We start from the raw sequence: 23,939 nt of genomic DNA on the forward strand, positions 1-23,939 counted from the left end.
AGAGCGATTGTGATCTTGGTGGCTTCTCGAACGTTGGCCATTATCGCATAGCATCAGGACTTGAAGGCCTGAAAATTGTGCACGTCAGCGAACGAAAATCAGAGATGTGCACGAAGAACAGAATATTAGTCGGGGGGATTTGTTGAGCAAAGCATCGTTCACGTACGTTTACATCTATCCCTACTCTGTAGTCTTCATGTGAATCACCAGACCTTACGTCAGATCCTTCGGGAGGGATTAATTCGCCGTCACACAAGAATACCTCACTGTTGGAAATCCGCCTTTATATTCGATGTCTATAAAAAGGCCGTCTTCTCAGATTTGATCTTGCGCTCTTTCTTTATCTTCTTGCCTTCTTGCGTTTCACCATCGCCTCGATGTTCTGAAGTCTTTCGCTTGCCCACTGTCTGAATATCAGTGCAATCAGGGGAGGCATTTGAAACTCCTCCTTCCTGTTTGGCATGCTGCTCTTTGATACGTCGCAGCTTGATGCTATGGTTTTTAAGTCATGTGCACGACATCGCGGTGCGGCATGGAACTTACGCGAGCGAGCCCTTGGTATGTGGTGGCCCCCATTTTTCAGCGATGTCGACAAAGACATGGGATGGTACGGAGGGTGACGTTCGAGCGATGATCTCCAGCAAGAACCTGTATTTAAGGCTGTCGTCCCACGTCGTGCAGCTGGACGGAGCCATTCTGACCGATGGTGAATGCAATGAGGACACCTTTCGGCGACTGGATTGTAGAGCAGCAGGCTTGTCTGATGCGCGATGGTGCTGTTTGGCAAGAGGACGAAGGTTACAGGAGAGTGCACATCAATATAAATACTGCTGCTCAGCGTTCGAACTTGCGAGGAATGCAAAGAGAAAGTGAGCCAGATCTGAAGCTAAACTCAAATGTACGTTCCGTAGAGACGATGTGTGTAATCGTGTCTCACAAACGTCTTGAAAGCTCCTTTGGATTCTTGCTCGCTCGGAGCTCCGGCCTAGTTTTAGATCAAATACAGGTCTTATAGAACTCGATATTCTCACCAGCTTGGGGACCGGCACACAAATCAGCTACATGCTCGGTAACCTTATATAACGTCGCTGTCCTTCCCTTTCACCGTGTCATCATCGCTCGGGCTAACACTCCTAGGCACTTTGGAATCTTCCTTCTCGAGCGTGTGCCGGTGATTAAATGTAGCAGATGGCACGAGCTCAAATGTGATGATAAAATTAAGACATAGGCGAACATACATCTCTTCAGAAATGATGGATCATCACAGGCGGTGAAGGTTTGCATGAGCTGTAGACCTTATACTGAGTTCGTATCCACCATGATAGCATGGTTATGGTTCCAATGCCTGGACCTTCGAACTAGATATCGGCTCAATGTATGATTCGGTTCAATGCGCATGTGCAATGTTTTATGCTCTCATCATGCTCCGTCTCGGTTGATCACGAGCAAAATATTTGTCTCACCTCCTTGGGACCAATGGCTTATTCCTCCGCTCATAGGAGATGCTCTCTGAGACGACTATGCAACCTCATGTTAATCTTCATCATCTCCTTCATCAGCAGATTCAGCCTCCATATCTTGGTCCCCTTCGCTATCTGATTCTAGACCAATTAAAGCTGCATCACTTTCTTCGCCTGGAGGTGGCGTTTCCTCTGCCACAGCTCTTTCCACCCTCAGAGTATCCTCGTCTGCATCTAGCATGTCCACATCTCCATCTACGTCTCTGGACTTGATCTTTTTATTCCTCCTCTGGTAATGACGGTTCCGGTATCTGAATGCCGCCATGGCCGTTGACCTTACCTCTGACGCAATGGTTGATGCTTCTCCTTCAATCGTGTAGTCCGCGTACTGAGACTTGCTCAAGTACGATAGCGGCTCGTCGGCACGGGTCAAATGTACATTCGTATCGTCGACGAACGGTGGAAACATGGCTATGATAGCGCGACACATTTCGTCATTCGGCTGCTTGCCCGCAGCCAAGGTCTGTATTTTGTATTTCATAAGGCGTCTGAATAGCGCCCAGGTCCCGTTCCCATACCAGCCAGAAAATATCATCTGTACATGTCAGCACGATATCGCTAGCTTCAGGAAGACGTACATCAGGTTCCGAACGGAGCTCCGCCCTATCCAGTAACTCGCTTAGCAGCGGATCTGTTACATCGCATGCCTGCCACACCTTGCCGTCCTTGTAGAATTTAGTGCCATCGAAGACATGCGAATGCTCGACCTTAGCCGTTTTCGCCGTGACGCGTTTTCCGCCCACCGTTCGCATGTAATTGCCAGGGTCGTCTGGCGCGCCTCTGCCTTCGTCTTGTAGTTGGTATGAGACTGTTTGATATATACGATACTGAGGATCTTTTCGCGGATCGATACCAAATTTGATGACGACATCTCGCCAGGGCCCACTTGTAAAGGCATAGCCGCAGTAACCCACCGCAGTCTTGAGCTCATTCTCGCTTTGCTTGTCGGGGAACATGTTGACAAATACGCGGCGCTGCATGAGTGGCCGCTCATCAAACATACTTCGAAGCTTTCGAACAGCATCTTGTATTCGAGGAGATGTTGTTTCGAGTGGAGGAAGCTCATGCGGTGGGCTATCTGGCACTGTGAGCGCGTCTGGATCGACGTTGTGACGAACGTGCTTGATGGGAGCTGTAGTATTAATGACCTGAATGTTGCCTTCGGAGTCTCTGAAGACTTTTGTGTATGGATTTTGCTTGTAAGAGTAATTGAAAGGTTGCTTGATAGTTGTAAAGAAGGGCGGAGGACCCACGTCCTGGTCTTCAGCAAGTTTACGGGACATGTCATACTTAAAGTCTCTGATCTTGGCTAGATCTGTTGTCATTATTGAGTTCCTCATGTTCTGCATAAGAGAGTTGGTTGATGTGGCGTATTGGAAATCTGGCATACTGCGGAAGCGGTGAGTCTGATCAATCTTGCCCATGACTTGAACAAAAGATTTGTCCTTATTGTCCCGAAGGGCATGAAGAAGGGCTCTAGCATCTGCAGAATCATGCGAGGGCGCAATGTGATCGTTCATAGTTGCGTTTTGGTGTGCACCTTGATCATGGAACGGCACATTTGAGCCGATCTTGCGCCTGCGACCAGTCCTCTTGGGCACGGTGACTTTCAGAAGCAAATGATTTACGTCGATTTTCTTTGAGTATATGGTCTTTGCCATAGGGTCATCAGGACGAAGCGACACCTCAAAGAACTCAGGCTCTTTGCCATCCTCGAACAACTTGATCTGGTCAGTCGTGCCTAGGGGGCGCTTCTAAGGGCCGACCTGCCTTGTTTATCTCATGTTTTCCCCCCAAGGACCTGATGCCGCGGTCAAGATTCTTGATGATGCAGGGGTGCTCGACACATACAACCGCTTGCGAGGGAACTGGTATGGCTTGTGTCTGTTCATCACGCGAATTCCCTCCCAGGCCGTGGGAGGGCGGAATCCAGCCTGGCATGGCAGATAGGTGAGAAAGGCAACGGATCAAGGATTTCGATGTATTTAACAACACGCAGCTAGGAGTCTGCTTCCTGACGCAGATGTTGCACACAAGAACCAGCTTTCGCCAAAATAAAGTTCTATGAGAAGAGGTAGAGTGTGCATTGGTGGCTGTGGCTTCAGCAAGCATAGGCTGCTGGTGCTGGTGCTGGTGCCATCAAGGGTTCGCTAGGGGCTTCGGCATGCGCGAGAACCGTCTGCCCGATGTGTCCCCTTCTCAAAAAAAAAATCACTATTGGAATTCCATTGCGGCTGTGATTCGATCGGTACGTCAGCGGTGACGGCGTGCGTTAAGAGTAAACTTGGCTGATGGGCGTGACCACAGCAAGACGAAACCGAACATGAACTCCCCTCATTGATGTGCCGTCCGTGCGCCGTCGAAAGTGGAAATCGACTGGGCGGCGTGAGGAAGCCCGAACACCACCAACCTTCTCACCATCATTTGAACGTCTGCGGCCGCGGTGATGACGATTGTGTGTCTCGTTTAACAAATCCTTCTCGTCTGCTCAGCGCCATCTCTGCTCTTGCAGCAGCTCCCATCTCCCCTTACGAGGCTGCCACACACCCCTATCGCAACGTTGACTTGTCGTCCGCGCCCTCCTCGCCCTCGCACGCTGGATCTGCCTTCGCGTTTGTAGCTGGTGTCGTCGCCGATGCACCGGGCGTAGGCAGCGTTGGTATCTTCGCACAGTCACCGTCTCTTCAGCCTACCACACCACTCGTCTCAGCATTTGAGCTCCACCAGCCCACTTGCGTGAAGAATTGCCGAAGTATATTCCACGCAGTTGACCAAGCTTCGGTCTTGACGCACGATCTCGTACGCGCTGGTCGCAGTGATGAAAGGCTTCCGCCAACGAGTGGTGAGTGCTTTTCGTTTTCAGTATTGCTCTTCTGAGCCTGGCTTCTCTTTGTTCAGCACGTCTAACTTACGGCTAACTCTAGCACGAGCAGCTCTCCAGAGCCAAGGATTCGACTAAGTCGTCTTCCAAGAAGACAAAAGACGCCAACTCTACAGCGTCGTCCGGCTCTGCATCGCCATCGCAAGGCCACGCCCAGTCACCAGCTACTTCCAACCACGGCACGCCAACTTCGTCTACCACCCAGCTTGTAGACCCCCGTAACAAGCCTCTTCCAAGTAATGACAATATAGGCGCTAGCTCGCTTCATGGCTCATTGCAACCAGGTCAACCCGGCTTGAACAGCTCAGTGACCTCTGGTACTCAATTTTCTTCATTGCCATCCGCGCAGTCGACTTTGGGAAGCTCCGGCGTTCCAAACGTCGTCGGCGCGATGAACCACAGTAATGCAGGCACTCCCTCTCGTGCACCACATCACCTTCCACCAAGCGTCGTCGTTAGTCCCAGCGGCCCTGTAAGTTGGCTCTCACGTGTATCGTGTTTATTTTTTGAGCTATGCTAACCACTCTGGCTCACGAAGCACGTCCCGGCGCCTGGAGCTACCGAAACCATGCCAACCGATCTGGCCCCACCCAAACCTGGAGAGAAGCGTCTGTTGTTCGACAGATTACAAGCAACACCAAAGGATGTTCCCGAAGGCATCAGAACGCCGAAGCGTCAGCACTCGTCGCGATTCGACATCTCAGATCAGCGTCAGAGAGAGCTAGAGAAGCTCCCAGGCTTCCACGAGGTGCCTCCAAACCGTCGACAAGAGCTCTTCATGCAGAAGATCGATCAATGCAACATAATCTTCGACTTCAACGATGCCAGCGGTGACATGAAGTCTAAAGAGATCAAGCGTCTTGCCTTGCACGAGCTGTTGGACTATGTTGCAAACAACAGGCAGGTCATCACCGAGCCTATGTACCCCAAGGTTGTCGAAATGTTTTCCAAGAACCTCTTTAGACCCATTCCGCCACCAATGAATCCGCAGGGAGAGGCCTTCGACCCCGAAGAAGACGAGCCAGTTCTCGAAGTTGCGTGGCCCCACATTCAAGTTGTCTACGAATTCTTCCTGCGCTTCATTGAAAGTCAAGATTTCAACACAAATATCGCCAAGCAATACATAGATCATCAATTTGTTCTATCAGTACGTACCCAGATCGCCTGTCGTGCTGACCTTATTGCTGACTGCTCTCTAGTTGCTCGAGTTATTCGATTCCGAGGATCCTCGCGAGAGAGACTTCCTCAAAACAACATTGCACAGAATATATGGCAAGTTTTTGAACTTGCGATCCTTTATTAGGCGATCTATCAACAACGTGTTCTTCCAATTTGTGTACGAAACCGAACGATTCAACGGCGTCGCAGAACTTCTTGAGATTCTCGGCTCCATCATCAACGGATTTGCACTTCCTCTCAAAGAAGAGCACAAGCTATTTTTGACGAGAGTTCTAATACCGCTTCATAAGGTCAAAAGCCTGAGCATGTATCACCCACAGCTAGCATACTGCATCGTTCAATTTCTAGAGAAGGATGCAGCGCTGACGGAAGACGTCGTCCTCGGACTTTTGCGATATTGGCCAAAAGTCAACAGCACGAAGGAAGTCATGTTCCTTAACGAAGTTGAGGACATATTTGAGGTTATGGATCCGGCCGAATTTGCGAAAGTCCAAGAACCCCTCTTCAACCAGCTTGCAAAGTCCGTTGCGAGCCCCCATTTCCAGGTAAGTGCAGCTGTCCGACCTGGGACAACCATTGCTAACAGGATCAGGTCGCGGAGAGAGCTCTATACTTTTGGAACAACGAATATTTCTGCAACCTAGTCAGCGATAATGTCGAGGTCATTCTTCCCATAATGTTTGCGCCGCTGTATGAGAACTCAAAGGGACATTGGAACAGGTAGGTGTGAGGTGATCGGTGTTGCCATGGCTCAGCTGACAGGCATAGGACGATTCACGGTATGGTCTACAATGCCATGAAGCTCTTCATGGAAGTGAACCCCCAATTGTTTGATGATTGCTCGCACGAGTATGCCGAACAACAAAAACAGGCCAAAGAGAAGCAGCTCGCCAGAGCTGCACGATGGAGCAAGCTCGAGGAACTGGCAAAGGGCGTCAACGGTCGGATACCGCCTCCCTTGGCAACCACAACTGGCCAAGGAACCAAAGTCCTGTCGCCCAGGGCAGAAGATGGAGACCCACTGAGCCAGGAAAGACGGAATCTGGAAGCGATGAGGCTGCAGGATGACGTTGCGAAAGATAGGCGTTCACAAGAAACGCCTCCCTCCTCGGTGAGTTGAACGTTCCGATCGCTTCGAGGAACATCTTGCGGGATTCTACCTGTCGTATCTCGCTCTGTACATCTTCGACCGACCTACGATCTCATTTTTCCTCTCTTCTTTATCATTGGTGTGCATTTGTGGCGCCTGGAGTTGGCTCTAACCACGGAGTTTTGGATCTAGAGGCGTACTCAATCTGATGAATCGCGTTCGCAGCGGCCGCACACTAGGCCACGCAGCAACAGCCGACCCAATTCATCTGGTGGACCCAAAAGAACAAACTCCAACCCAACCGTGCGGTCATAACGTCCAGCCACTCGAGATGTAACAGGCGGCGGAATCAGCACGCTTCTACGGCTCTAGGCGTAACTGATCGCCCACCTGGAGCCTCTGTACGGCCTAGTGGTATGGTAGAGACAGATACCAGACAGGTGCTTGCTCGGGCCAAGTATGGGGTCCAACGGGGGCGATTGAGGGGATGGTCGAGCAACGTTCATGCAGCGACACTGCTTATGGCAGGACTAAAAGTGTTGGGGCTGTATTTTTTTTGTTTCCATTTTCTTCTGCTTTGAGATGACGATGAGACGGATTTTGACGGCTTCGGGTTATGGATGTGCACGTGTAGATGTGTTGCACTTGTGCGTATCACGGGAGCGCAGCGAGCGAGTTTCCAATGTACGCGGCATGGTGGAAAGAAAAGCCTCTCCAGGTACTTGTTCAATCGGTTCTTCCTTTACCATAGACTTGGTCCGGCATTGGGTGCGCGGACTTCTCGAAATTCATGAGCTTTTGAACCCCAAACTGCTTCCTGCTGCGGCGCAGAGGCCGTCGCCGAGGCCGTCGCCGAGGCAGGAGGGCCCGCCAGTCGGTCACAAGACGGGCGACGGATCCGGGATGCGGTCGTGCTCCAGCAAGAAAGATCCAGTGCCCTGGCAGCTGAGAAAATGCATACGTGCCCGCCGCGCAGTCGTTGGCCGGCCCGACGGGTTCCTGAACAGGTCTCATCTCCGCCCCCGAGGCCGACGCCCCCAGCGCGCGGTCCAGCGCAGGGATGATGGCCGCTAAGCCCCTTTTTGGTCCATCAACATTTGCTCCTTCATAAACCTCTTTGACCCCAAATCGCCCAACCAATTTTGTCTTTGTCACGTCGCTCCTTGCCATCCCCCCATTGTCTTGTCCGTCTCTGCTCCCTTTGTCCTCCCCTTCACTGCTGTCTGCGCTACTTCCTTTTAATCCAGCGAGGCGGCGACTTCCAAGGTTCCGGCCCCTCGTTCCTGCTTCTTTGGCCATTTGCCCCTTCTGCGTCGTCCGTTCCGCCCGTTTCCGCCAGCAGGAGCGTCGCCCGACGACGAAACAAGGCACCGCCGGAGACTTCTCTTGCCGTGGCCAATTCGTATCACGACTTCGCCCTCTTCGTTCCCTTGCAGACGATTTTCCCTTTCGTACTGTCCGTCAGCCTCGCTTTGGCTTTTCCCAGGCCCCCTCTTTCGCTTCGACGATCCTTGTGACCACACACACGACACACCCGATTTCTGCGTCTCAACCAGCGCAATCACAGCCATGGGAGCAGACTGGATTCAATTCGGTGCGCCGACGCTCGATCGTCCCTTTGGCCTGGCTCTATGGCCCATCTTCGAGAAGGCGTACGGCTCTGTGATGGGCTACGCACCCCAGGACTTCCGCTTCGTGCAGGGCAAGACTCCCATGTCGACGTTCGGCGTGACAGCCAGCACTTTGCTTGCCTACTATGTCATCATCTTCGGCGGTCGTGAGATCATGCGCAACCGCGAGCCGCTCAAGCTCAATGGCCTGTTCAAGATCCACAATCTCTATCTGACAGCGATCAGCGGTATTCTGCTTGTCCTGTTTCTGGAGCAGCTCATCCCTGAGATTGCCAGAAATGGCGTGTTCCATGCTATCTGCGCCCACGACGGCGGCTGGACCGACAAGATGGTCGTTCTGTACTATGTTCGTTTTCCCCTTCGCTGCAGTCCCCTCACTGTTCGAGGAACTACGCTAATGTAAGCAACAGCTTAACTATCTTACCAAGTATCTCGAGCTTCTAGACACAGTCTTCCTCTTCCTGAAGAAGAAGCCTCTCAGTACGTTTTGGTTCTTGACAGTCGTGAAAAGGCATAGACTAATCCGAGCACAGCCTTCCTGCACACATATCATCACGGCGCAACGGCTCTCCTCTGCTACACCCAGCTTCTCGGCCAGACCGCAGTGTCCTGGGTCCCCATCACTCTGAACTTGACTGTCCATGTCGTCATGTACTGGTACTACTTCCAGAGTGCACGTGGAATTCGCATCTGGTGGAAGCAGTACATCACCATCATGCAGATTACCCAATTCATCCTCGACCTTGGTATGCCGATATCGTGCATCTGTCTTCAAACTTCTCCCAGCTGACAACACAATGCAGGCTTTGTCTACTTCGCGTCCTACACCTACTTCACCAGCACTTACTGGGATTGGCTGCCCAACGCCGGCAAATGCGCTGGCGAGGAATTCGCTGCGATTGCCGGTATCTGCATCCTCTCGTCGTACTTGCTGCTCTTCATTTCGTTCTACGCTGCGACATACAAGAAGCCACTCAAGGGTCGCGCCAGGGCCAGAAGCGCTCTCAAGGAGATGGCCAGTGACCAAGTGCCAACTGTCAGGGAAGCAGCAAGGCGATTGTCGTTCTCATCTTCCGGAAAGTCGAACGCGTATCAGCTCCCGGTGCAGAACGAGAAGACCGGAATGACTACGCGTAGCCGCAAGGCGTAAAAAGTACCCCTCTTTAATACAAGAAGAGGTGTGCCTCGTTCGTGAGCGTATTGTTAACGAGCTTAGAGGAGCGGATCAGAACATTGACAAATTCCATCTCTTTCTCCGCCATGCGAGCTTGAGGTCTGCCCGATCAACCTTTTGATCTTGGGGTTGGAACCGTGGCGCTTCCACCGTTTACGGTGTGACAGTAATTTCCGATGGCAAGAGCCGTCAATTTTTGGTTCATTCTGTACTTTTTTGAAACTGAATTAATTTTTCTTATTGCATGGACCGGGTGTATGTGATGTATTGGAGCCTAGGCGGGAGGCACAATGTACGATTATTTCAAGGTGGAACCATTGTTACTTAGACCATGGTTGAGAAGACGTGTGTAGCATCTTGTCTGCAACGTGGGCAATTCTATGGTCAGCGAGAGTAGAATAACACGGATAATGCATTAATGTAGCGGACCTTTGCAACATAATGTGCAAATGACGAAGCTTTCCAGCAGTCGTAAAGGTGGAGAGTTTGGCTCAGAAACGTAATTTATCACATGCAAGCAGGCTAGGAGTAAGATATACGAGCTCCACCTTAATGAGAGCGGGCGTCAGCCTAGCCCTCTGCAATTCTTCACTTTATTTCTGGGCCAAACACATCCGCATCCGCATTACATCTTTGTATGAGGTCGTGATGGGACAGGGGCAATCGCAGCATGGGCCGCCTCCCACAATTGGTTCGTAGCACTCTTTCGCGAATTTGTACAAATTGCTGTGATCTCCATGGTAGCTAGGCTGACCGTTGCACCGATGCGTCACAGAAGAGCTCTCCGCACAATTAACACAGACCTTCGCAACCAAATGCTACACGCCGCTGGAACTGTATTGTTTTAAAGAGGTCTTCAAGAGTCTAGCCGACCACCAATCGGACATCAAGTACTGGTCTGAGGGCACACTATGCCGCTTCCTCGAGCTGCCTGATGCCTTGAATGTTGGTGCCGTCATCTTTCAGCTAGCGAGCTATTTGGGCGCGTTTCCCTTCCCTAGCCAGGCGCCCGCCATCCTTACGAACGATGCGCTGCTGCGATGTGTCACCGTGTTGACGGGTAGGTGGGCCAAGGTGCTGAAGAGCGGGAGAGGCGGACGGGGGAAGGTTCTGTGGCGAAGAGAGGTCTGGAGGGGCTGCGCGGTGTTCGACCGCATCATGAGTCCTACAGTAGAGGGGACGATGAGCAAGGAGCCGGAACCATCCCAGGGCGCTGCTCAAGGGTTCGCCGTTGACCGTGCCGTGGACGACGAAGAGGAGGACGAAGAGGATGGGCTTGCGTTTGAGGCCTTCGAGATGATGGACGTGAGTGAGACGTATGGGCTGACTGACAAGAGCACTATGCAGCATGCCATGATACCGTCGGACAATTTCCTGAGACTGATACAGCTCCTGCTAGTGGCCGCACCGCTGGCGCCGCAGGAGAGCCTTGCGAAGTACTCGGCCGCCCAGCTAGAGGAGGACAAGCTTGCTCGGCTGCGAGAAACGGCTGGGAACATGCTAGCTTCGTTCGGCGGCGTTGAGCAGTCACCCGGCGTGAGATACAAGACGTTTGAGAGAGTGCTGGCCGCCACCATGCCTTTCCTTCTAGACAGCATCCAGCCGCTTTTCGAGCACTTCCTCTTCCCCAAGGACCTTGACATGCACAAGAGGAAGAAGTCATTGTCCAACCCGTCGGCGTTGCGGCCTGAAATTCCCAAAGAACCTTCGATACCAGAGCCGTTGCTGCCGAAGGAAGGCGACATCTTGGACCTTCCCATGCTCCATCAACTCGCATCGTTCCTGGGAGGCAGCGCGCTGTACAGGAGGTTGCAGCCTTTGTACTCAGGGAACGTGCACGGTTTTAGCATGGGCCAGTTCGAAAAATCCTGTTTCAAGTGGTTAGCGCCGTCGATATTGCTCGTGTCGGGAACATTGTTGTCGCCCAATGCCCATAACAGCCGGGAACGCGAGTTTCTCGAGAGTGTGCCGTACAAAAGGTTCTCGCCCTCTACCACCGGCAAGCGACTCGTCTACGGAGCCTATATACCCGTGCCATGGAAGACAAGTCCCAAAGCTGCGTTTGGCACCGCAGATACGAAGCTCTTCCAGCTGTCACCAATTCATGACGTCTTCAGCGCCAACACGCTCGAAAAGTCGTACATCTACTTCACCAAGTCACCCTCTGCACGCACTGGCGTCGGTTTCGGATCGCCGCTTCCTTCCCAGTCAATGACGTCGTCGCATTATTCTGCTGACATGTCTCTGCCTCTTGGACCTGTCTCGCTCCACATTGACGACACCCTCACCTATTGCTCCTTCACGCACTCGTCGCAAGGCGGGGGCGCGTTTCACACGTCCACTCTGCCGCAAAGGAAGGGTGCTGACTGGCAAGACCGGTTTGAGATCGAGGCGCTCGAGGTTTGGGGCTGTGGAGGAACTGAAGAAGCAGAGCAGCAGAGGAAGGCCTGGGCTTGGGAAGAGAAGGAGGCAGAAGCCCGGCGAAGGATCAACCTGGGCACTGGCGACATTGAAGCGGACCGAGAGTTGCTGAGAATGGCCGGACTGATTGGGGGAGGCGGCAGAGACAGTGGTGGGAGCATGGCCTGAACCTCTTGCGACAATCGCCGTATCTGCGTCTACCTGGTGAGTCAAAGGTGAAGCTGCTGAGAGCGACAGGGTCAAGGTACGATTTGACGACGTTCCATGTATTATGATTACGGGTTGTGATGATTATGCGCGGCCATTATATGTACAATTGATTTCATACGCTCTCTTGACGAGATGCAACGTCAAAAACATGCGCATCTTCTAACATGCCCAAAGACAAACTCCGTCGCAATGCCTCAGAACTTTTCTGCCGATCGACTTCTTACTGAGTGACCTGCCAAGGTCCACAGTACCCGCCAACAATGGTCTGCGGTGGTCCGACGTCCATGTACTTCTCCTCTCCCGGCATAGAGAGGATAGTCACGCCGTCAACGCCCCAGAAAGCGCAGGGAATGGAACCGTCGTTGTTGATGCGCACGTGAGAGATGGACTCCTTGACATTGGTGGCGAAGTGAGATTGATCTGACGGCGCCCAGACGGGGAATTCGTGGCCGACAGCGTCGATGAGGGTTATGGAGACGGAGCCTGGTGCTGCTTGCGGGACAGCGGCTGGAGCAGCGAGAGCGGTTGAAGTGAGCGCGGTCGCGGCTACGAGGACGGATTTGGCGAACATGGAGGAGGATGGTTTGCGCGACGCTGTATAGCGGACGTTGGGAAGTGGTAAGAGCTGTTTGAATGTATTCCGTTGGTTGGTTCTATACGCTCTGGATCTTTGAGCGACGATAGTGGTGTCCTTTTCACAAACGGCACGACCCTGCTGTATATATATGTACATACATATTGTACGAGTTCATATTGCCAAGTGCGCTTGCGCAGGGAGGAACTTCCTCGTGGACGCCTCGCACAAAGCGATGAGCCACCAGTCATGAAAATTCGCTGTGTATTCAAGCTCTAGCATTCCATATTTGGTACCCGTAAGTTCGACAACCCACGATCGAGCTTGAGCTGTGCTATTTGTGGTGAATTCGGGCTGTGAGGCTGAGGCGGTGCCTGCTCAAGAGGCGCAGGGCTGACTGTGGGCCAATCAGGAACGAGTACTCGGTTCGTCTTCCAAGTGTGGTCGTCTACTGTACTCGTACAAAAGTCGAGAGATCGAGTAACGCCACTAAGGCCAGCAGGAAAAGAGCACCCTTACTGAATTAAAATGCGATGGTGAAGGATGCTAATTCATCCCTTGCCGATAGCAATGGCATGGCCGCAGTAAGCTGCCAAGATTGCGGTAGTCGGTGTCATGAACGCTTTTAACCTGTTGTATCCCGCTTGAGCCACAGAAAGAGGCCAAAGTGGACCATGTAATAGTTGGCTTCTGCTTATGAGTTTGGTGCCATGCAAAAATGGCAAATGGACCGTCCAGGTTGTCACCTCTATTATCCTCGTGTTCGCCACAGCCTTGTTCTTCATGACTAGAGATGGATCATCTAACCTGTCTTCGCAACGCGTGATCAGTTCGTCACACAATGGCTCCAGACATCAAATCATGCTTTCAGAGGCGGCGAAAATAGTTCATTTGGAGTTTGGAGAGTTTAGGTTCCAACGGCGGAGAAATCCGTGACTTCAGCGCAGCACCAAGCAACGAAACACTGTGATCGGTCAGGGCCGAAAGGGGACGAATTTTGTACAGCGGGTCAATCTGGCCGAGGACATCCTCACCAGAAAGATCACCGCTGAACAGAACTCGGAGCTCACGAGTGCGACGACAAGGCTGAGGGTAGAGGTGACGTCCAACCACAACAACAGCGTCGCTCAGCCTGTGACGTGTGCCCGCCGTTGCCCGCTGCAGGGATGTGTGGGGAAGGTCACAGCTGTTTGACTGTTTGTTGCACCTGGTGCTGGTCAAAAGATCAGCTGTCCCCGCATGAACTGAAGGGCTTGTTATTCTCTCCTACAGCTTCGTGCAGCTGCAGCTTTTCAAGCTCTTGGATTCAGATTCTCCGAACATTCATACCGACCCAAAGCACTGAATACCAGCGCAAACGTCATGTCTTCCAACGAGAACGTCGACACCACCTCCATCTCCCCCACCAGAGGCCCTCTTGAGCGCCGCAATTCGCTTGAAAAGCATCTCACTAACCGGCCGGAGGCTCAAGAGCTGAAGAACAGACACATTCTGCTCGACACCAATGCTGCACCGTATGGAAAATCCCCCGCTCTCTGCCGTTGACCGTGTCACTCTTGCGGCTCTGTTGGTGGGGACTACGCTGACATCACACCGAACACAGGGCGCTTCAAGCAGCACAACATGAGTTGGAGCGACAGAAAGTCACAGACAGCTTGAGAAAGAGCCTCGAGCATCGTCCAGATCGAGAAGAGCTGATTCAACGTAGGTTCAGTTCCCAACACCCCCCTCACACTGGTAAAAGACGGGGAATGTCTTCGTTTGCAAGCTTGACGCTTACGCGATGTCAAACATTTGGTGGACCAATGCTGACGCGGCTCCCTCTACGCAGGCAACGTCCTTCCAGATTCGAACGCCGCCCCGGCCCTCCAAGCACATCAAAAAGAACTGGAGCGTCACATGCGAGCAGACAGCTTGGAGAAGCAGCTGCACAACAGGCCAAAGCCGGAGGATCTGATCAGAGAGGGTATTTTGCAGCCAGACGAGAATCCTTTGAAAGATTAGGATCTCGTAGAGCTCTCTTAACGCCTTAACTATGGGAATGGTCGGACATATGTGAAGGACGACGTCACGATTACTGAGAAAACACCTCTAGATACCAAAGCACGTGGCAAACAGTGCTCTACGAAGTTAAACATACTATTTTTTTTTTTTTCATTTCATTGAGCTTTCTTCTGTTTTGCCGCATCGTTCATGAGTGCCACGTCGGAAATGATGACCGACAATATCGCACAGTTGACGAGGAAGAACGCTATGGAGGCAAACCATAGTCCTGGCACAAAGGTGCTGTTGCCCAGAAACTCGAGTTGGTAACCCTGAAACAGCCAAAATGCCTGTTTTCAAAATTAGATTCTATACTGTAGAGTGAACGGTGACTAAGGCAATACTTGACCAGCCACCCAGCATACTAGAGCACCAATGCCCAAGTAAGGTTTGTGAAGCAGCGACGAAGAGGGCAAATAAAAGGGTAAAAATATAAGGTACCACAAGAAGTACTACCGGTTGTCAGGAGCTCAGGTCGTCGTAACGAAAGCGTGCTTCGGACTTACCTGACTTGTACAGACCTTGTTAAACGTCACGAATGCAAAGGTTTGAGCCAGCATCGTAGAAGCAAGGTCCTTTTTCGCAAGTGCTAAGGGTATCAACACTGCACTGGTCATGAGCTGGGGGAGAAAAGCCAAAGATTCAAGACGTAGTGATGACTGTGCAGCCGGGGACGAGTTCAAGTACAGCATAGTGTTGTATGGTGAGAAATTATGTCTGTGATCGACACGAGTGAGATGGTAGAGATAACCGTGCTCCAAGAAAGGCCACCCGTATCTGTTCGGCCGTTAGATTGGACCCAGTCTATGTGTGGGCGCACTGCTTACATCGAGTACATCCAAACGTTCAATATCACGAACGTGAACAGACTGCTGCAAGAAAATAGAACGCGATCCTTGTTTAAAACCTGTTGGATCACAGATTTCTGAGTCGGTTTTCTGTGCGCGCCTTTTGTCGAGGCAACGTTTCTGCGCTCGTCGTCCAGCCACCAGAGTATCGAAGCCGCGTAGATGAACGGGTATATCTTGAAGTGAACTGAAAACCCGAGGATAAACCCAGCCAGAACGATTCGTCTTTGCGTGACAGCCCACACCAAGGCTACAGCCAAGACTCCTAGGAGGCCCTCGGAGCTCCCTCTCGTGCTTATAGTTGCAACCATGGGGTTCAGTAGCCAAATCGATGCAAATCCCAGCGCCTTCCCCCTCGGCATGCGGTAGGACGATCTTAGAATCACGACAATCAAGTATCCAGCGACGATGTCAGCTAGCGCAAAGAGCACTTTTCCAAAGGAAAACCATGCGCGGCTCCATGCTGTGGGGACCAGAATCCAGGCAAGCAGCGGTGTATAGCGATACGTGTCTCGATCATATGGCGATCGGCGTTGAGACACGAAGCGCGCGGCGTCTGTGAAGACGAAGTAATCTATGTCTGTGTACTTGAAGGCTGATGTTGCATCTTGGTACAGGCCCCAGAACAGAAGGAACACGCGAAGGACAACGGCGCCTCCAAAGACAAAAGTTGGGCTAGAAAAGAGTGATACCAAGCCCATGACGAAGTTATGCAGCAGGATTGATTGGGGAAGGACTGCTCACACCAGACGCTGCATCTCGATATGCATATGCTCCTCTTCCAAGCTTTTTTATTTTCGTTAAATTTTGTTGCACAGGTTTGATAGGGCCATCAACTTTTTGTTTCTCCTGTACAAATTTCTTTGGATGGCCAGTCTCCCGAAACAGGCAAGTCCGAGCTCGGTGTTGAGAGATTCGTTCGGCCGCTCACATTGAAAGACTTGAAGACAGCATTCTGCCGCACCAATTATGCACAGGGGAAAAGGAAAGAGAACTGCCGAAGCTGCTTTCGACGATGGCGAAGCCAACCCCCAGTCGCCATTCCTATCCATGTTCGAGAGTCTTCGTGACGAGCTCGACGAGCACCACGACCGGAGAGAACGTATAATAAAGGCGTCCAGAGATATTACTGCGGCGAGCAAAAAGATGTGAGCTAAACCAATGGGCCTGGACTCTTTATGTCTAGCTGACATTGCTCAGCATATTCTCCTTACAGAGGTATCCCAAAACTTTCGTCCCGTCTCGATCAATGGTATTTTAACGACAGTGTGCTAGAGTACGACAAGTTGGTTGCGCTGTGCCCAAGGAGCTCCAGCAGCCGAAGCAATGGGAGACAATTCGCAATTCATACGACGCCATCGCCGCAGACCTACAAGACATCAATGCGCATCGATATAGTCACAACATTACGGGGGGTAACCAGGAACTGATGGAAGCAATTTCATTCCAGCACTACTTGGAGACTCAGCGCTTGATAACCATAGAAGAGTCACGCGAGAAACTGGCGGCAATGTCCTCTGGCAAGCATAAAGTCATGCTTACGGAGTCTGACTACGTCCTCGGAATTTGCGACATGGTTGGAGAATTAATGCGCTTTGCCATCACCGCGATGGCCACGGGTGGTCAGATCGCCCCAGCGGCGTCGAAAGTCAACGACGACGATATGGATACCGACCTGCCAGAGCCTCGGTCCGTACTCTCAGACATGCGGGAGCTAAGGGGGTATCTAGAGTTGCTTGATGCAGGGGGCAGCTCGCTGGCAAAGGATTTTGGAAAGAAGATGCCGACGATGCAGGAATGTGTCGAAAAGGTCGAGAAAGCTTCGTACGGCCAAGTTGTGAGGGGCTCTGAGAGGCCGAAGGGGTGGATTCCTGACCTGGACGATAAGAGGGAGGAGCTTGAGGCCGTATGATCAATCGAGATTTTTGAGGAAAAGGTTACATTCGTGCCGCTAAGCACTATACAGTTATCGTGATTCTGTCCACAGATTGCCGTGTCGTTGCGTTCGTGAACTTGTCCTTGAGTCCTGCCCGAATCAGCCCACCATAAAGTTGCGACAATTACATGCAAATGTAAGAAAGAAGGCCCACGTGTCACTTATTTTCAAGTGTGTCTCTGAATACGGCGGCCGGTTGTCCAGCGAATCTATCTAGGCGCAAGGCTGGCGGCGGGACGAATTCAGAGAGCGGTAAGGCTGAGACGCTGGCTAAGTAGGACCCTGACGCGGCCGTTTGGTGGCCTCAATTCGACATCTTGCGCAACGTCGCAAACTCACGAGCGTGATCCGCTGCGGCTCATGATGAAAGGCTCTGGAAGATAGCAAGAACCATGAACAAGCATAAGGCACTCCTTTTCGGCGCCGCGGCCGCGATACGCTTGTTGCTCTTCTCTTTCCCTTCTTTACCACCTGTCCTTACTGGCCGGGTTGAAATATCCACACCTGTTACGAGCTACAAGAGATGTAAGTGCCTTTCTAACGCGGCTTTGGTCAAGAAGTGCGCCGAAGTTATCTTGTTCTTATGGGGCTTTACTGGGCTGTGGTGTAGGTGCAAAGCGGCTAATGTCTTCGCAGTGCAAGAAGGCTTGTTCCTCTACACTCACAATGTGTCTCCCTACGATGGGGGTGTGTTCCATCAGGCTCCGCTGTTGCTGCCACTCTTCAATCTCCTTCCCGAGGCGTTAACCGGATTGCTCTACATACTTCTCGATCTCTTGAGTGCCAATGCGCTCATAACTATTGCCGACAGTGGCATTGCGCAGTCCACAAGGTTGTTTACATCACCGAGAAAGAGCTTTGGCTATTCAAGTCTCTCGATCGCTGCTGCGTGAGTCCTGCCGTGGCATTTGGCAGTCTTACTTTCTACCTATGAGTGGGCGCTAAAAGCGTACAGGTATCTTTTCAATCCTCTCACGGTCGCGACGTGCATCGCACGTCCCACAAGCGTCATCACAAATGCATTTATTCTTCAAGCAATCGCAAGCGCCGCTACAGGCAGATCGCTCACTTTTATACTCTCCCTGAGCTTGTCTAGCTATCTATCGCTCTATCCCATCCTCCTGTTCCCACCTCTCGCCCTCATTCTCTACGATCGACACCCCAAACCGGCATCACCGCTGCTGTTCACGATAAGCCACTTAGCTGGTCTTAGTGCATCGATCTTGGGGCTACTCTATATTTCATACTTCTTAATGGGATCGTGGCAATTCATATCAAGCACGTACGGCACGCCTCTGCTGCTACCTGATCTTACACCAAATGTAGGCCTGTGGTGGTATTTCTTCATCGAGATGTTCGACTCATTCAGAGAATTCTTTCTGGGTGTTTTTTGGCTACATATGGCATCATATGTTGGTGGATTGTGTATCAAGCTTCACAAACAACCACTCTTCGCAGCTGTAGCTATGTTAGGCGTCATCGCTATCTTTCAGCCGTACCCGAGCATCGCCGATTCAGCGCTGTTTTTAGGCACGGTGCCTCTTTATCGACATGTGTTCCCTCGTAAGCTTCTATGCTCACTCTGCAGCAAGGCCTTCGAAACCACTAACTGGACATATAGTCATGCGTTATTCATTTTTAGCTACAGCAACACTCTTGTATGCCACGCTGCTAGGACCTGCGTTCTATCACTTGTGGATCTACGCTGGGTCGGGTAATGCAAACTTCTTCTATGCAATCACATTGGTATGGAGTCTAGCCTTGATCATTCTTACGGGCGATCTACTGCATGCAGTCATCAGAGATGAGGTCGAACTGGAAAGGCCTGAACTCAAAGGAAAGGATGTACGACAACTCTAGATATAAACATGTTACAATGTATCACATCAGATTATTTGCTCGCCTGTTCATATACCTATAGGGGATACTCTGAAAACCCAGATACTCTCACAACCTTATCAAGATTCAACACATGGCGCGTTCAGGTCAAAGGCTTCTCTAATACACGATACTCGATTGGTCCTCGCAATAGCTTCGCCAAGTGAGGGTAATCATCCTGAAAGTCACCCAGTTTGATCAAGGTATAGCCCATTCTAGTATACCACTCGAACAAACGCTTTTTGAAGGCATGCTCAAAGTCCGTTGGAAACAGGAGTTCCACCTGCATGGCCGTCGAGCCAGAACGCCGACATTGCTCCTCGGCGAAACGCACCAGTTCTTTGCCAAACCCGTTTCCACGGTACTCTGCTTCGACGGCCATCATCCCGAACTCTCCGAGGGTGGGCGAAAGCCGCTGGATTCGGATACAACCTATCGGTCGTTCTTGGCCGGCCGCGTCCGAGGTCGATGGCGCATATAGAACGGCGATTTCGCCTGCCTGGATAAAAGAACGTATTTCATCTACGTTGGTCCGCTTGTATCCTTGCACAAACAAGTCTCTTTCGTGCTCTCGGTAGACGTTGTTGACCAAGGCGGTGATGGTGTCAACGAACTCGGCATCTTGAGAACAGGCGGCAGGCACTATCCGGATGCGCGGACGGCGAATTGATTGATTGTGGTGCTTTTCCGATGCTCGAGCCTCTGCGACAACTGACGCTGCTTCATAGGCTTTGTCCATAATTTTCGAGTGCGACGGGCACGCAGTGTGTCGGCAAAGTTGTTCAGCGTTGTTCCTTAGAAGCGAAACAACAAGAGTCGAGGAACGAATTTTGATCCAGCATCAGAGCTCGAGGCTTTTACATACCTATCGTCCAAGGGGGCGATGGGCACATCTCCTTATAGTGGCTAGTCATATCTGGAGGGTGGCCTTGAGAACAGTCCTGTGGTGCCGTAGGGCGCAGAAGTACATGAAACCTGACTCCGAAGTAGCCGGAAAAGGAGCAAAAATTACCGTGCTTAGCGGAAGCGCAACATCGCCTGGGGCCAATTTTGAAGAGCCAAATTAATTTTCTTTAAAGCGTCCAATAGCGCAAAAAATCGATCTTGGTAAATATGCAGACGAGCTTCATGTTGACGTGTGGCTTCTTGCTATCTCTTAATATCATGCATGGAGTTTTTCCGACGTTCCTTTCTTTTTGCAGACAACAGTTCGAATATGCCAATAACACAAACCCGCTTGCTTGATGAAAATCTCATGGCAAGCTGCGAATACATTCATTCTTGAGATTTTTTTTTTTAAAAAAAAAGAAAGGAACGAAAAAGAAAGAAAAAAAAGGCTGAACCAGATTGCATCTTAGAACGGGAAAAATCAGAATCTAGCTTACGCAGACTTGAACGTGTCTTCCTTTCCAGCTAATGTATTTTGGTGTAGAGCTGCTATAACCTTCGTCGTATTTTTATTCTGAGGCTGGCTGCATATGCTATGAGACCGCATGTCAAAGGCCCAGTGACGCAAAGGGATATCAAAATTATTCATACTCCTGGCCTAAGTCATAGCTACTGAAGAATGAAGAGTTCAAAATGTACCTCATTGCTCCAACTAGCCTTCTGATCAGATTCCGCCCAGGCTTTCTCCGTATCGATTTCAAGCACGTTCTTATAGTCGACGCTCTTCTTAACACAATGGAGGGGGATAGGCTTGCCAAACATCAAACCCATGAAATCGTCCTCGATGGATCTTGCCTCAAGTCCAGATATGTAAAAGCCTAGAACGTATTAGCGAAAAAAAAACAAGTTGGGAGTTCCTTTTGGGGGAAAAATACCGATTATTCCAAGGGCCTTGAAGCTGGTATATGCTCTGAGACGACCGCTCCTCTCCGTGTAAATGTCGTTCCCTACGATTGCAGCCGCACCCGAGAGCTTGCCCAATAAGCCTAGACTCGCAATTGCAACCTCACCGGATTTGATCTGGAAGCGTCGCAATGGAGTTGCAGAGAGAATATCGTAACCTTTTGGACCTAGTTCCATTTTGATGATTGATTTTCTATCCGCCCTCGTTGTCGGCGGACCAATTGTTTTTGCCACGTGTGATCTGATGATATATTCTCCATCTTCCGATCCAGGGATGTCATCAAGTGTGATGATTTCGGAGACGGTGCCCTGGGTGACGTTGAAAACGCCCAAAATGCCGCTTCCTGTCTTTGCAGCTCCAACATAAGTTTCAATTTTCAGTAATCTCGGTTCTTCGTACCCAACGTAGGCCTGTGAGCTCTTGCCTAGTCGATGTGGTCGAAGGATGACGGTGTTGCCCCTTGGCGTCTTAGCAGTCATCTGCCTAATTAAATCGACATTGTGCTGTCCCGGAGAGTCTGTAATATAGATTGGTCCACCTGAGAGACAGCGAGCTGCTGCGTGAAATTCAGCCCATGGGTGTGAGGTTTGGAACATATCCCAATCTGGAAGAACATTCAAATGCTGCGTGAGCAACGAGTTGTGAGCGTTACAGAAGATGTGCCAAGGATGAGAAGATTCAACGTCTGGGAAGAAGTCATCTGAATTGCGGACCAGGAGCTTAGGCTTGTTGGTGGGTAGCTGCGAATGGAAGAGAATCTGAGGTGTCTGGGACATGCACGAGATTGCGCGGGCCCAGAATTTACGCAGCATTGCTATTGACCACGCGTCTTGATATTCCCGAATCATCCTTCGCCTGTCCTTTGCTGACTGCAGGTTATCGAGCATGAATTGCGCATCTGTCTTGACTGAGTCGATGCCACTCTCAGAGAGGAATGAGTAAAAGTCGTTATACCATCGCGAGATATCTTCTGGGTCGATGCACAACCAGTCAGGCCCAGCAACTTTGACAGTCTTGTAGTCCTTGGCTATCTGTCCATCAGGAGATATCCCGCCCCAATAGCCCATGATAGCGTGCCAGACAGCTATATGTTGGATGCTGGGATGGTTCTTCCTGATTTCACGGACAGTGTGCCGCAGTCCGTGTGGGAAGCCTTTGCTGTTCGCTTCAAATCTTGTCATCCTGCGGACGTATTGCTCCTGACCTTCATGATCGAGTGACTGCCAGTTATCGTCTATGATGAGATTCGTGATTTTGACATCAACTTTCTCAAATGACTCTAACGCGTCGTATATCTTCTGCTCGGTCAAGTTTTGGCCTAGGCTGTTCCAGGTGCAGTACGCAAAACCATCAGCCCACTCCTCCAGCCAGTCAGGCTTAACACCTCCGTCTTTGACGGCCTGGGCGACCGCGTCAGACTCGCCTGATGCCGATCGAATTTCCATGACCATTCTTCGCGCCTGATACATGACAGCCGCATTTGCAACCTCGAAAGTAGTCGAAACGGCAACCAACACCCGACATGTGCCAGGCTGTTCCGAATCGTTGCGTCCAGAGATAAGTACGTTACCTGTGTCGTCATTTTTGAGCAACGTAAGCACGTCGTCGATCCCACTGATAGCCAGAATCACAACATTTAGCCCATCCTCTCGAAGGAAAGAAGCCAGGACTGCTTCTTTGTCACAAATAAATTTGTCTCTACCTTGTCGGGGCGCCAGCCAAGGCGCCCATAGACGTACCAGGGCAAACCAGCGGGTACACGACTCTGGCAGGCCAAGCTGATGAGTACAGTATCCAGATTCGTCTCCATTAGCGGCCTTGACCGGGGCTGTTAGGGACCACAGTTGCGTGTCAGGCGTCTCCGCGGCAATGCTTTCAAATTTGATGTGCGAACTTGTTCCCCGGAGGTAATGTGACAGATCATGCTGCTCAAACCTTTCCTGATAATGTAGTACGCCATCTCCATGAGAAAACTGACTGTGGGCCCATTTCCAGGGGGCGTCACTGTTAGCTCGATACCTGACTGTAAAACGAACGGTGGACTTGTTGGCCGGTCGACCTTTCAAGGTAAGCTTGAAGTATTTGTTCTGCGACTGCGCGGATCCCAGTGACTGAATACTAGGCTATTCGGATATCAGCAACATGGCTATACAGATTGCGCGCAGAAGGCTGAAGGAGGGAACTAATTCAGAGCATGTTGAGATTATGCTGCGTCAACCAGGTCGATCCTTACTCTTGCTTCATCATCATCGTGAATCTCCGTGAAATCCGAAGAGTTCCATTCGTCACCCTCTGCATCTAGATCGTGCCAGAGGGAGACTTGCCATTGCTTCTTCGAAGTGGAAGAATCAGCTGCTGTTTCAAGAAGGACGATGAAGTCAACAGCACACTGCCCAGCAGGAACGACAGTGGGCTGCCCGAGTGGAGGATGGCAGACGATTTTTGCGTACATTGTTTCAAAACGATCCAATCTCTACGACTAGTTGGCATCCAGCGACTGGGGAAATCCAGTATTTGATACTACTGTTTGCATTTAAAGTTGGCTACGGAAGAAAGAACGAGGCTGGGGCGTCGGCTGACCATCCCAATTCAGGTCCCACGCATGAGGGGGCAGAGCTCGCAGTCTCCGCATCGCTGAGACACTCTTTCGACGAAACAGCGGTAGAATTCAAGCAATGTGTATGTATGCACGTGTGAGAAAA

The 23,939-nt window shown here is 51.1% G+C and overlaps 12 protein-coding genes across 16 annotated transcripts; 7 read left to right on the forward strand and 5 right to left on the reverse strand.

The window, feature by feature from the left end:
- Positions 1-165: 165 nt before the first annotated feature.
- PV09_02189 lies at positions 166-3,809 on the reverse strand. 3 transcript variants are annotated; one of them, XM_016355193.1, is made up of 5 exons: positions 3,291-3,809; positions 2,099-3,241; positions 1,032-2,055; positions 544-978; positions 166-492 (listed from the first exon to the last, which is right to left on the reverse strand). In XM_016355193.1, the coding sequence occupies exons 1-3, from the start codon at positions 3,630-3,632 to the stop codon at positions 1,534-1,536; spliced, it is 2,007 nt and encodes a 668-aa protein (XP_016217209.1). In that variant the 5' UTR covers positions 3,633-3,809; the 3' UTR covers positions 166-492; positions 544-978; positions 1,032-1,533. The 3 variants fall into 3 exon arrangements, with proteins under 3 accessions (XP_016217209.1, XP_016217208.1, XP_016217210.1); XM_016355192.1 differs by having other exon boundaries at positions 544-2,055; XM_016355194.1 differs by lacking the exon at positions 3,291-3,809 and having other exon boundaries at positions 544-2,055; positions 2,099-3,280.
- Positions 336-1,359, forward strand: PV09_02190 (uncharacterized protein). Its single transcript, XM_016355195.1, has 2 exons — positions 336-898; positions 952-1,359. Exon 1 carries the CDS (start codon positions 490-492, stop codon positions 871-873), a length of 384 nt encoding a protein of 127 aa, XP_016217211.1. The 5' UTR covers positions 336-489; the 3' UTR covers positions 874-898; positions 952-1,359.
- A 123-nt stretch (positions 3,810-3,932) lies between the features above and the next one.
- On the forward strand, positions 3,933-7,586 carry PV09_02191 (uncharacterized protein). Its single transcript, XM_016355196.1, has 6 exons — positions 3,933-4,362; positions 4,445-4,873; positions 4,940-5,548; positions 5,601-6,125; positions 6,173-6,300; positions 6,349-7,586. Exons 1-6 carry the CDS (start codon positions 4,339-4,341, stop codon positions 6,698-6,700), a joined length of 2,067 nt encoding a protein of 688 aa, XP_016217212.1. The 5' UTR covers positions 3,933-4,338; the 3' UTR covers positions 6,701-7,586.
- A 199-nt stretch (positions 7,587-7,785) lies between these two features.
- On the forward strand, positions 7,786-10,038 carry PV09_02192 (uncharacterized protein). The gene is made up of 4 exons (XM_016355197.1): positions 7,786-8,647; positions 8,712-8,781; positions 8,835-9,047; positions 9,105-10,038. The coding sequence occupies exons 1-4, from the start codon at positions 8,240-8,242 to the stop codon at positions 9,449-9,451; spliced, it is 1,038 nt and encodes a 345-aa protein (XP_016217213.1). The 5' UTR covers positions 7,786-8,239; the 3' UTR covers positions 9,452-10,038.
- Positions 10,039-10,066: 28 nt separating this feature from the next.
- Positions 10,067-12,589, forward strand: PV09_02193. Of its 2 annotated transcripts, XM_016355199.1 has the most exons (3): positions 10,067-10,166; positions 10,251-12,140; positions 12,281-12,589. In XM_016355199.1, exons 1-2 carry the CDS (start codon positions 10,124-10,126, stop codon positions 12,062-12,064), a joined length of 1,857 nt encoding a protein of 618 aa, XP_016217215.1. In that variant the 5' UTR covers positions 10,067-10,123; the 3' UTR covers positions 12,065-12,140; positions 12,281-12,589. The 2 variants fall into 2 exon arrangements, with proteins under 2 accessions (XP_016217215.1, XP_016217214.1); XM_016355198.1 differs by having other exon boundaries at positions 10,251-12,589.
- Positions 12,327-12,942, reverse strand: PV09_02194 (uncharacterized protein; the record flags this gene model as incomplete). The annotated part of the gene is made up of 1 exon (XM_016355200.1): positions 12,327-12,942. Exon 1 carries the CDS (start codon positions 12,837-12,839, stop codon positions 12,327-12,329), a length of 513 nt encoding a protein of 170 aa, XP_016217216.1. The 5' UTR covers positions 12,840-12,942.
- Positions 12,943-13,843: 901 nt separating this feature from the next.
- On the forward strand, positions 13,844-14,837 carry PV09_02195 (uncharacterized protein). The gene is made up of 3 exons (XM_016355201.1): positions 13,844-14,194; positions 14,284-14,384; positions 14,512-14,837. Exons 1-3 carry the CDS (start codon positions 14,043-14,045, stop codon positions 14,682-14,684), a joined length of 426 nt encoding a protein of 141 aa, XP_016217217.1. The 5' UTR covers positions 13,844-14,042; the 3' UTR covers positions 14,685-14,837.
- Positions 14,823-16,413, reverse strand: PV09_02196. 2 transcript variants are annotated; one of them, XM_016355202.1, is made up of 4 exons: positions 15,551-16,413; positions 15,230-15,500; positions 15,068-15,175; positions 14,823-15,013 (listed from the first exon to the last, which is right to left on the reverse strand). In XM_016355202.1, exons 1-4 carry the CDS (start codon positions 16,270-16,272, stop codon positions 14,840-14,842), a joined length of 1,275 nt encoding a protein of 424 aa, XP_016217218.1. In that variant the 5' UTR covers positions 16,273-16,413; the 3' UTR covers positions 14,823-14,839. The 2 variants fall into 2 exon arrangements, with proteins under 2 accessions (XP_016217218.1, XP_016217219.1); XM_016355203.1 differs by lacking the exon at positions 15,068-15,175.
- A 98-nt stretch (positions 16,414-16,511) lies between these two features.
- On the forward strand, positions 16,512-17,553 carry PV09_02197 (uncharacterized protein). Its single transcript, XM_016355204.1, has 3 exons — positions 16,512-16,719; positions 16,772-16,789; positions 16,847-17,553. The coding sequence occupies exons 1-3, from the start codon at positions 16,541-16,543 to the stop codon at positions 17,481-17,483; spliced, it is 834 nt and encodes a 277-aa protein (XP_016217220.1). The 5' UTR covers positions 16,512-16,540; the 3' UTR covers positions 17,484-17,553.
- A 276-nt stretch (positions 17,554-17,829) lies between these two features.
- PV09_02198 (uncharacterized protein) lies at positions 17,830-19,631 on the forward strand. Its single transcript, XM_016355205.1, has 4 exons — positions 17,830-18,032; positions 18,144-18,396; positions 18,463-19,070; positions 19,129-19,631. The coding sequence occupies exons 1-4, from the start codon at positions 17,900-17,902 to the stop codon at positions 19,365-19,367; spliced, it is 1,233 nt and encodes a 410-aa protein (XP_016217221.1). The 5' UTR covers positions 17,830-17,899; the 3' UTR covers positions 19,368-19,631.
- Positions 19,395-20,345, reverse strand: PV09_02199 (uncharacterized protein). The gene has a single exon (XM_016355206.1). It carries the CDS (start codon positions 20,122-20,124, stop codon positions 19,489-19,491), a length of 636 nt encoding a protein of 211 aa, XP_016217222.1. The 5' UTR covers positions 20,125-20,345; the 3' UTR covers positions 19,395-19,488.
- Positions 20,346-20,795: 450 nt separating this feature from the next.
- On the reverse strand, positions 20,796-23,754 carry PV09_02200 (uncharacterized protein). The gene is made up of 3 exons (XM_016355207.1): positions 23,471-23,754; positions 21,209-23,360; positions 20,796-21,151 (listed from the first exon to the last, which is right to left on the reverse strand). Exons 1-3 carry the CDS (start codon positions 23,687-23,689, stop codon positions 20,943-20,945), a joined length of 2,580 nt encoding a protein of 859 aa, XP_016217223.1. The 5' UTR covers positions 23,690-23,754; the 3' UTR covers positions 20,796-20,942.
- Between the last annotated feature and the right edge of the window lie 185 nt (positions 23,755-23,939).

The sequence above is a fragment of the Verruconis gallopava genome (genome assembly GCF_000836295.1).
Source record: "Verruconis gallopava strain CBS 43764 unplaced genomic scaffold supercont1.5, whole genome shotgun sequence".
Classification (NCBI taxonomy): Eukaryota; Fungi; Ascomycota; class Dothideomycetes; order Venturiales; family Sympoventuriaceae; genus Verruconis; species Verruconis gallopava.

Excerpts from the sequence above, each read along its gene's own strand:
- PV09_02193 (XM_016355198.1), top strand. The coding sequence starts at position 10,124 with ATGGGACAGGGGCAATCGCAGCATGGGCCGCCTCCCACAATTG. Across the intron at positions 10,167-10,250 it reads TGGGCCGCCTCCCACAATTG|AAGAGCTCTCCGCACAATTA; the intron begins GTTCGTAGCACT and ends GATGCGTCACAG.
- PV09_02199 (XM_016355206.1), bottom strand. The coding sequence starts at position 20,124 with ATGGACAAAGCCTATGAAGCAGCGTCAGTTGTCGCAGAGGCTCGAGCA.
- PV09_02200 (XM_016355207.1), bottom strand. The coding sequence starts at position 23,689 with ATGTACGCAAAAATCGTCTGCCATCCTCCACTCGGGCAGCCCACTGTC. Across the intron at positions 23,361-23,470 it reads ACGATGATGATGAAGCAAGA|CCTAGTATTCAGTCACTGGG; the intron begins GTAAGGATCGAC and ends ATATCCGAATAG. Across the intron at positions 21,152-21,208 it reads CAAGGCCCTTGGAATAATCG|GCTTTTACATATCTGGACTT; the intron begins GTATTTTTCCCC and ends AATACGTTCTAG.
- PV09_02198 (XM_016355205.1), top strand. The coding sequence starts at position 17,900 with ATGAACAAGCATAAGGCACTCCTTTTCGGCGCCGCGGCCGCGATACGC. Across the intron at positions 18,033-18,143 it reads TGTTACGAGCTACAAGAGAT|TGCAAGAAGGCTTGTTCCTC; the intron begins GTAAGTGCCTTT and ends ATGTCTTCGCAG. Across the intron at positions 19,071-19,128 it reads TTATCGACATGTGTTCCCTC|TCATGCGTTATTCATTTTTA; the intron begins GTAAGCTTCTAT and ends CTGGACATATAG.
- PV09_02197 (XM_016355204.1), top strand. The coding sequence starts at position 16,541 with ATGCACAGGGGAAAAGGAAAGAGAACTGCCGAAGCTGCTTTCGACGAT.
- PV09_02195 (XM_016355201.1), top strand. The coding sequence starts at position 14,043 with ATGTCTTCCAACGAGAACGTCGACACCACCTCCATCTCCCCCACCAGA. Across the intron at positions 14,195-14,283 it reads CTCGACACCAATGCTGCACC|GGCGCTTCAAGCAGCACAAC; the intron begins GTATGGAAAATC and ends CACCGAACACAG. Across the intron at positions 14,385-14,511 it reads TCGAGAAGAGCTGATTCAAC|GCAACGTCCTTCCAGATTCG; the intron begins GTAGGTTCAGTT and ends CCCTCTACGCAG.
- PV09_02189 (XM_016355193.1), bottom strand. The coding sequence starts at position 3,632 with ATGCTTGCTGAAGCCACAGCCACCAATGCACACTCTACCTCTTCTCAT. Across the intron at positions 3,242-3,290 it reads GAAAACATGAGATAAACAAG|TTGTTCGAGGATGGCAAAGA; the intron begins GCAGGTCGGCCC and ends GACCAGATCAAG. Across the intron at positions 2,056-2,098 it reads AGCTCCGTTCGGAACCTGAT|ATGATATTTTCTGGCTGGTA; the intron begins GTACGTCTTCCT and ends TGACATGTACAG.
- PV09_02190 (XM_016355195.1), top strand. The coding sequence starts at position 490 with ATGCTATGGTTTTTAAGTCATGTGCACGACATCGCGGTGCGGCATGGA.
- PV09_02191 (XM_016355196.1), top strand. The coding sequence starts at position 4,339 with ATGAAAGGCTTCCGCCAACGAGTG. Across the intron at positions 4,874-4,939 it reads TCGTTAGTCCCAGCGGCCCT|CACGTCCCGGCGCCTGGAGC; the intron begins GTAAGTTGGCTC and ends TGGCTCACGAAG. Across the intron at positions 5,549-5,600 it reads ATCATCAATTTGTTCTATCA|TTGCTCGAGTTATTCGATTC; the intron begins GTACGTACCCAG and ends ACTGCTCTCTAG.
- PV09_02192 (XM_016355197.1), top strand. The coding sequence starts at position 8,240 with ATGGGAGCAGACTGGATTCAATTCGGTGCGCCGACGCTCGATCGTCCC. Across the intron at positions 8,648-8,711 it reads AGATGGTCGTTCTGTACTAT|CTTAACTATCTTACCAAGTA; the intron begins GTTCGTTTTCCC and ends TGTAAGCAACAG. Across the intron at positions 8,782-8,834 it reads CCTGAAGAAGAAGCCTCTCA|CCTTCCTGCACACATATCAT; the intron begins GTACGTTTTGGT and ends ATCCGAGCACAG.
- PV09_02196 (XM_016355202.1), bottom strand. The coding sequence starts at position 16,272 with ATGGGCTTGGTATCACTCTTTTCTAGCCCAACTTTTGTCTTTGGAGGC. Across the intron at positions 15,501-15,550 it reads AACGTTTGGATGTACTCGAT|ATACGGGTGGCCTTTCTTGG; the intron begins GTAAGCAGTGCG and ends ACGGCCGAACAG. Across the intron at positions 15,176-15,229 it reads ACAAGGTCTGTACAAGTCAG|TACTTCTTGTGGTACCTTAT; the intron begins GTAAGTCCGAAG and ends GACAACCGGTAG.